The sequence below is a fragment of the Thunnus thynnus genome, chromosome 6 (assembly GCF_963924715.1).
Source record: "Thunnus thynnus chromosome 6, fThuThy2.1, whole genome shotgun sequence".
In the NCBI taxonomy this organism is placed as follows: domain Eukaryota; kingdom Metazoa; phylum Chordata; class Actinopteri; order Scombriformes; family Scombridae; genus Thunnus; species Thunnus thynnus.
Window position 1 is genome coordinate 24,746,861 of NC_089522.1, and position 9,290 is coordinate 24,756,150.

General features: G+C 38.8%; 2 protein-coding genes across 2 annotated transcripts; one reads left to right on the forward strand and one right to left on the reverse strand.

Annotated features, from left to right (window-relative positions):
- The first annotated feature begins 819 nt into the window (after positions 1 to 819).
- lmod3 (leiomodin 3 (fetal)) lies at positions 820 to 3,764 on the forward strand. Its single transcript, XM_067592875.1, has 3 exons — positions 820 to 1,274; positions 1,393 to 2,988; positions 3,255 to 3,764. Exons 1-3 carry the CDS (start codon positions 987 to 989, stop codon positions 3,300 to 3,302), a joined length of 1,932 nt encoding a protein of 643 aa, XP_067448976.1. The 5' UTR covers positions 820 to 986; the 3' UTR covers positions 3,303 to 3,764.
- Positions 3,765 to 4,250: 486 nt separating this feature from the next.
- LOC137184820 (PRA1 family protein 3-like) lies at positions 4,251 to 9,290 on the reverse strand. The gene is made up of 3 exons (XM_067592876.1): positions 9,027 to 9,290; positions 7,168 to 7,385; positions 4,251 to 5,724 (listed from the first exon to the last, which is right to left on the reverse strand). Exons 1-3 carry the CDS (start codon positions 9,206 to 9,208, stop codon positions 5,549 to 5,551), a joined length of 576 nt encoding a protein of 191 aa, XP_067448977.1. The 5' UTR covers positions 9,209 to 9,290; the 3' UTR covers positions 4,251 to 5,548.

Below are 9,290 nucleotides of genomic sequence, written 5' to 3' on the forward strand. Positions count from 1 at the left end.
AGTAGGTGAGTAAGCCTGAAAGGAATAGTTTGACATTTTGGGAATTATGCATATTCGCTTACTTGCCAAGCGTTAGATGAGAAGATCAATATCACTCTCATATCTGTGTGTTAAATACAAGCCAGCAACTGGTTAGCTTAGTTTAGAACAAAGCCTGGGAAGAAGGGTAAGAAATATGCCAGTTAGCACCTCTAAACCTCAATAATTAACATGTTATCATACATCTTGTTTATTTAATTTGTACATATAACATTATTAGCATTACTAGTGATATAAATGCAAAATAGAAAGTGAAAAAGCCTATTTGTCAAAATATTGAATAATTACTTATGACTAGATTTTTATTACTAGATTTTTTATTTCTTATAGAAGTAAAATATGATTTTTCAGGCTGCGAATGAAAAGAAATTCCCACAAGTGATGTATCATACTCAACATGCTTTGAGTTATGATCTAAAAAAAAGTCAGACAGAAGAAATATCATCTCTCCAACTCTGAGTAGTCATTCCCCTTTTGACAAACTACCAACCTTTGACTTAATCGTATGTGTTGTTGTTGTGCTGAACTTCAAAGTTTATGTCTTCTCGATACCTCTGGAAGAGGAGCTTTGAGTGCAGGGGAGGCATACCCCGCCACCCCTGTCCCACACAGCCCCACTAGGCCTGTGAAAATGGTCCACCTGCTGTTGTCAATCCAGCGCTTTCATTTGCCTGAAGCAACTGTCATCCCAAAAGATCCCAATGGCCAAGCCAGCTGGTAGAAGGGGGCTTGTCTTTCATGCATGTCTTTCCCCTGCTTGTACCTTAAATATCTTCCATGCAGTCCACAGGGTTTAATTTTAGACTCCACATGAGGCAGGAGCACACCGTTTCTAGCTGAAGTCAAAGTCAGAAGCCTCTCAGTTTGCTCTGTCGTGAGTTATAGATCGGACAGACATTATCCTTCCTTTTGATATCATTTGAAGCAGGAAACTACAAGGCGCAAATATGTCAAATGATAAAGACACTGAGGTTCTCAGTGAAGAAGACATTGATGAGGATGAACTCCTTGCTATGCTTTCACCGGAGGAGCTTCAGGAGCTCCAGAGTGAGATGGATGTTATGATCGCCCCAGATGAGAGGGTACCAGTTGGACAGAGACAGAAGGACCAGACGGAGAAGCCTCCGACAGGGACGTTCGACCACAGATCCCTGGTTGATTACCTGTACTGGGAAAAAGAGTCCAAACGTATGCTCGAGGAAGAAAGAGTGCCGGCTACTCTGCTGCCTAGTGAGGTAAGAAGTCAAACTCCCAAACGTTTATGTGCAAGTCAATTGAGAATATCGAACGTGATCTTTATAAACTAGAAATCACAGTTTTAACCTTGTTGGTCTGATTTGTTGACTTCATCAGAAAACTTTAAGGGAGGAAGCTGAAAATAAAGAAAAAGAAGAGAAAGCAGAAGATGGGGAATATGAAGTGTATGAAGTGATAGAGGAAGTCATTGAGGAAGAAGCTGTAGATGGTACAGAAGGAGAGGAAATTATCGAGGAAATAATTGAGGAAATTGTTGAAGAGGTTGAGGAGAGCGATGAAACGGACAAAATGGTTGATGTGAAAGATGAAGAGGTGACGCAAGCTGTGAACGCGGATAAACATGAACATCCATTAGATAACAACACAGAGGAAGTATCAGGAAAGAATACAGATGACAAACAGCCTTTCTCAGACAAAGAGAAGAAGAATGAGAGCTTAGCCCCAAAACTCAGCACATCACAAATTGAAGAGAAAGAGGAAATTAAAAATACTGACTCATTGCTTCCCAAAGATGCTCCAGATGAGCCAAAGATCAGTGAAACCAACGATACACTCCCACAGAAAGAAGAGAGAAAAATAAACAAATTAAAAATTCCAAAGCTGGCACTCGGTAATATAAAAATGACATCAAGACCGTCAGGAAATGAGACAAACTTGGAGTCGACTCTAGACAAGATCCGCAACAACAACCCCTCTGTCACTGAGGTAAACCTCAACAACATAGAAAACATTCCCAAAGAGATGCTCTTGGACTATGTCAACGCCTTGAAGAAGAACAAACATGTGAAAACCTTCAGTATAGCCAACACCGGTGTCGATGAAAACACAGCGTTCTGCCTGGCCAACATGCTACGAGAGAATCGCAGCATTACCACTTTGAATATCGAGTCCAACTTCGTAACTGGAAAGGGTATCGTTGCCATCATTCGCTGCCTCCAATTCAATGAGACTCTCACAGAGCTGCGATTTCACAACCAGAGGCATATGCTGGGTCACCACGCAGAGATGGAGATCTCACGCCTGCTCAAGGCCAACAACACCCTCCTGAAGATGGGCTACCACTTTGAGCTGCCAGGGCCCAGGATGGTGGTGACCAATCTTTTAACAAGGAATCTTGACCGCCAGAGGCAGCTGAGGAAGGAGGAACAGAATAAGCAGAATCTGAAGGAGCAGAGGGAGCTGATGCAGATGTATGAGAACAGTCTAAACCTGCCTCCTGGTTTGCTTGAGATGCTGGGTTACGTACCGTCCCTAGAACTCCTGCAGAAGCACGGGCTCGTCCCACCTTCTTCAGAAATGAGCGCTGTCCCTCAAGCAGACCATCAGACAGAAGAACCAGAACATCAGAAGCAGCGCAAACACAAAGGCATTCCCAAACAACCCAGTGCCGAAGCAGCAAACTCATTAAGGGACGTCCAACTGAAGAAGACTCCCAAGAAACGTGACCCTTTTCTGGACCTGGACCCGAGGGATAACAGGGGACCAGAGAGGGCAAGTTTCCAACTGAGGAAGACTCCCAAAGTGAAGGATACAGGCAGTGGAGGTGTGACAGACGAGAGAGCCAACCTGGGTGATGTGATTAAGACTTTGAAGCCAGTCCCTCGCAGACGAATGCCTCCAAAGGTTGATCTCACACCCCGTGATCAACTCCTAAGTGAGATCAAAAAGAGTAATGTGGCCTATCTAAAATCTGTGAGTATCCATTAATTAGTACTGTGAGAGCAATCAAGTTGGAATCCTCTGTTTAGGAGTACTCGTTAGATTTTTTAATTATTTAAGATGTTACTGTTGATAGTATGAAAGCCTTAAAAATAGAGCGTTTATTATATATGGATGCATTAAATGATCCCAATAGTTTTACAGCTGTTGTTGTATGATTATCAATGATTTTACACCATGTGAAATGTCCTAGAAATCCAAGTAAACATGTCATTCATTTCTTTTGTTGCTGCTTGCAGGTGCCGCTCCCTAAAGCCCTGGAATCAAGCGAAACGAGTCTCTTCTGAGGCTGCAACTTCAGCTCTTTGTTCTCTTCACCATACTATATGTTTATTCTATACATATTTATTATTAGTCACTCAGAACCTACTGCACAAATGAAGAGTGAACTATATGTTCATTGCACATGAAAGATATTGGCTGGTTGTTCCACTATTGTGTTATGATTTCACTAAATGCTGTTGTCTTCAGGGAGTCATAACAATAAATGTATGAAAATTAAAGAGTAATCTGTCAATTTTCATTAAAATGTATCAACTCTTTCTTCATTTGCTATCTCTAAAAGACAGAGCATGGTCAAACTTTGACTTATATTATTTTGTATTGTCCACATATGTTACAATTTCTCTAAACTTTGTGCTAAAAAGGATTTGTAGAGGAAGATTGTTTGATTAAATGTTAGATGTTGATTTCATTTTGAAGCAAACCTGTTCTATATATTTGCATTTTGCTATAAAAATAGTATTCCACTCTTTGCCTGGGGATTATTCATTTTTATTAAAAAGGAATAGCACTGTGTAGAAGTGACTTCAGTGTCAGAGTAAATACAACCATCAGTTACTCCCAGTAGTTTTTGCTTTTTGCTGTTGCAGATATGAAATAAAACTTCTTTTTTTAAAAAAAAAAATAAGGTGAGGTATATAGTCCCATATGTTGGATAATATAAACTTGGGCTTTTGCATCACATAGTAGAAACCTGAAAAACTGATGCCATACAGATAATAAGAAACTGAATCAAATGACACTGCATACAATTCTGAAAGTGCTATTCATTTGTCAATTATTCAGCAGTATTCATCTGCTATTAATTTGTTTCAGTAATAGTCTACGATTTACTACATTGTGTGGCAGAAACCTTTAACCCAAATAAGAAGTAAATTCTGTGATAAATAAATCCAACTATATATATTCACACTGAGATTTGATTGGTAAAAAAAAAAAGACTGCAACATAAATTAGGTTAACTTTTTTATTATCATAGAGCACAGCCATGTTTTACTTCCAGTTCTGTGATTTCATCATCACTATTCAATAATGAAAAAGTCACATAAAAACATAGATCATATATAATATAGCATCCATATAGACAATCTCTCTGAACCACCCTTTGTGAAGGTAGCATGCACAAACTGCAGTCAGTGTGTTTATGTGAAAAGCAACAGGAAATGACTGCTCTTAGTATCAGCTGCATGAAATGAAGATTTAACATTACATATGTACTTTTTTTTTAACAAGGAAAAGGGATTTGATCACAACAGAGAACAGGAAAACAGCATGGGGGTGTCTCTAGTTTAATCCAAAATGATGTGCTTTGTCTCCTGCAGCCATTTTATACATTTCTACATGCTATATTATGAAAATAAAAACACATCAGAAATAACAACAAACATGTACATACCATGATATAATATTGAGAGAATAAAGCTGCACGTGCCATTCATTTTTTTAATATTGCATAGCTGTGATCAGAGGGGATACACTCAGGCCAGCCCGTATTGTCAGGAACTGTATGCACACATCTTTTGAGAATAGGAATATTACAACTCCAGGATTAAACAGGCCGCACAACCATGTCTACACGAGAAACAGACTGGTCTCAGATCAGTATTCATACAGCTCCTGAAGTGACAAAATGTGAGTTATTGCTGTTTAATAAGCAGACAACAGTTCACTTGGTGTTGAGTCTGTATTTTGGTAATGTGGCTCTACTCCGCGAGAAGAGAAAATTAAACATGCTTGTTCTGAGGTAGCCAACTGAATGGATTGGATTTCTTTTCTTTTGTTTTTACAACAAATACATTTGGTATCTAATAACTATATTAGATATTGTATTCAGACATTCTGCTTTATTTGGCTGAAAAAAAATACTCAGTTGTCATGTCGAACAAAGTGCACTGTCAGCAAGGGAAATGATTTGTTTTTTAAAACATTTTTTCGACACAGGAATGCTCAAACCTTTGGTAACCTTTGGTGCATATTACCTTTTCAATGTCCAATCCACATGGTGATTGTGCAAATCTTGTTATAATCTTGTTGTTAGTAACCAGCTGCACACTTAAGATGGAGTGTATTAACACAAATGTACAAAAAAAAAAAGCTAACTAAAAAGCAAAATGGATAAAAAGTATGGGAATGCAAACATCAGTATCTTTACATGTATAATGGGGATAAAAATCTGACACATGGGATGATGCTACGGATATTTTAATCCATATTTCATGACTCTTCCCTTGGCACACTCCTGGCTAGAGCCTTAATCCTTCAGTTTGCTTTCAATGAAATCCTGAATCTTGTTCATTTTCTCCTCCTGTTGATCCAGGAGGTCCATGATGATGCCCATGGGGGTCTTCTTCAGCCCAACGCCTTCAATCTTGTTCTCCAGCCTGTTCTTCATATTGCGCAGTCTCAGAGAGGCATGGATTAGGATTACTACAAGAACAAGAACAGGGAATTATTTAAATTTTTTTTTCAGATGTGAAAATAAGACACATAAAGTTTAATGTCTCAAACTTAACAGATGATTTTCTTTGGACAACATCTTGGAAAATAGGAAAACAAACACTGGAAAAAGAAAACAGATACTGTCACAACTCAGACTTTAAAGCAGGTGTAGGGATCGGCGTATCTTTTATTCCCATGTCAGGCAGATACTGAACGCATGACATCAGCCCATAAATGTGGTTCTGTCCGTATCAACAACCCATAGCAACACGTCAACACAGGCAGCAGTGGGCAGGCCTCCTGGGTAGCGATCAAACTGCCTTGTCTGTCTGCCACGACGTTAAAGCTGCTACATTTGCTCTAACGATCCAACCCATCAATTATCTAAACCACTCTGCTGACGGTCTGACTCTAAATGTATTTAGAGAGCTGCAGCGAATCCAAAACTATAGCTTTAATCCACATCTGCATAGCTCGCCCTGTAATGTGGTACACTCTTATTACTTTCTTTTACAATCTGTGTCACGAGTAAGTGCATGTCAGCGTTACTGCACATGCTGTTCAATCCCTACAGTGAGTCAGGATGAAAGAGTGATTGGAAAAAGTTGTTCACCCACAGGAAACCCTGAGTTATGCATCTCTGTGTGAGTCACCAACCCTTTTAACAGTTTTCATCGTATAACATTAGCCAACAAGTGTTTATAATATACTATGGGGAACACAAGTTAGAGTGGGCCAAGCCTTGAATTTATCAAGATACTTAAAGTTTCCCTTTTCTAAGAGCTATCGAGACAAAAAAAACATTGTAGCTGTCTCCAAATTTCTTTGCCAAATCTGTTAAATTAAGTGTCACTAACTGCAAGAAAAATAATCAGTGTTAATAAGGGAATTTATCTAATGCCATAAAGTTAGCAGGTCTTTTCCATTTTCATGTCAAACTCACTGTGTTGAAGAAGATCCATTCCTAACAAATCAGGTTTCACAAGAGCCATGGCTCTAAATTACAAAAGGGAGTGTCACTAGGTGGAACCTCAAGAAAACTAACAACTAACAACTGAAAGCTGAATGTACTATTCAGTGTTTTAACACATAAAAACAGTCACGCTCCTAATATCTAGGAGGGGATCAGGGCAACGTTGGAAGTAAAAGAGAATTAAGTCAGATTACTGAGAAAATCTGAATTCTGATTTTAGTATCTCGGAGTGCTGTTGGAGATCAGACAGATGTCAATGAACAGAATCCAGCTTGAGCCTTTGGCTTGTTTATGCAGTAAAAAAACAAACATATAACTAAACTAAATATACTGCAAAAAGCAAGATGACTGTTGTATTTTAGATTTATAAAGCCTTCCAAATTGGGATCTGTCTGGGAAGCATCCAACATGGCCTGAAAGTAAACAGGAAAACTCTGTGGAATAAACAAAAAACTCACACAGCAAAGGGAAGGTGATTCCAAAGATGAAGACCATGACGCCACCGCACAGCGACAGCACAAAGTAACTGGTGACCATGACCCCGATGACAAACAGGGTGGGGTTCTTTCTTTTGAAGTTCTTGATGGTGGCTTTGTTCTCTCCTGCCCACACTGAACCCATGAAGACCAGAACCACCACACCTCCTCCCAGAAACATACCAAGTGGGTTCAGGAACCTGAATATTGGAACATCAAAATGACATGTTGTACATACTGTTTATTCAATTGGATCTACACTTTTTTTAGTTTTATTAATTTTTATAATATCAACAGAGCCCATATCAACATACATTAAGACAGCGACAACAACACAACACAAAACTGTCCAGAAAGGTCCAGCCACACCCCATATATCCTTGATTCAGAAGTCTTTTAGTCCCGTCATCAATCCATCGTTGGTCACAGTTGTGTGTCCCTTCTCAGAGGCTTTCATTCCAGAGAACATTTCAACATAAAGTCGATCCAGGAAAGGCCTCCAAAGGTTTATGAATTCCTGAACATTTCCTTTGAGTACAGAGTTAGTTTTTTCATGCAGGAACACATCAAAAACTTCTCTATACCTCATTGTGGCAGTAGGATCCATTTCAAAAGAATACATTTTCTTGCCAAAAGAAAAGCAGTTTATCAAGTAATTATGTTTTAGAGTAGAAAGTGACACAGCTTTAGCAGGCAGACTCAACAAAAAGAGGCCTGGTTCTGTCTTAATTGCAATTTTTAAAATATTACTAAATTCTTCGGGCTATAGATTCCAAAATGAGTGAAATGTATTTGCATCAACCCCCAAAAAAGATGAAAAACTCCCTTGTTCTTTCTAACATTTAACACATACATACATAGATAGATTATGATCCATTTTGTTTCAAATAATTCGAGTTAGTATGTGTAACCTGTGAAGAATTATATATATATATATATATATATATATATATATATATATATATATATATATATATATATATATACACATACACACACACACATACATACATACATACATACATATATACATATATATATATATATATATATATATATATATATATATATATATATATGTCTATATTGTAAGTGAAAATTGTTCAGACACAATCCACTGCTTCTTTCCCAGTCATCCTCTATGTATAGCCTGTCCAATTCCTTCTCCCATTTGGACTGAGTATTGTCCACACAGAGCGAGTTCACAGAGTACAACAATGCATATAAAACATTTTTTTTTATTTAAATAGCACAACCTGCTGGTGGTAACAAACAACAGCTGACATCCTGTGCAGTTTCCTACAAACCATGAGAGGGCAGATGCCAGCACCAAGGCCTCTACTCATGATTTCCACTTGCTACATCATCCTCTATTCACAGAGAGCTATCACACCAGTTTGGTATATGCAAAATTACAAGTAAAGCGGCTGTCAGCAGTGAAATGTTTGATTTTAGGAGCTTCCAAAGTCAGATGTAGCATCACTAATTCTCAAAAACACTGAACATCCTGTTAAGTAACGTTTAAAATGACATTTAAAAGGAACTGAGGTCGATCGGTAACAATTTGAAGCATTTAGACACAATTTAAGCCAGCTACAGCGTTATTCTTACAGATATGAATGCGGAAATATTTATTGTATAGGCTAACGTAAGCAAGGAAACGCTAAATATATATATATTAAATGCCGGAGGCGACAAATGAGTGCGTTAAACGTTAGCACAACAGTGAAATGCAGGAATATCCTGTGTGGTCATAATGGGTGTGGGTCAGAAGGCATGCAGGCTGAGTAAACACACAGCCAGCGATGCTAGGCTGCGATTAGCCTGCTGCCAATACTCACCCTACAATGAGGAAAACCACCACGGCCACGGCGAAGTAATTCGTCTGGTAGTACAATAAATTGCTGATCACTCTGTTGTTCCACTTTGTTAAATCTCCGAACTCTGGTTTGGCGAACCGGTCCCTTCCGGGGAAGAAATCATCCCACGGTCTGAGAGGCGCAAGCTCCATCTTGGCTGCCATGACTGAGCTCAGTGGTACACAAACATAACAACCCAACACACGCGCTGCGAAATATTTTGACAGGTCAGCTGATCACTGTCTG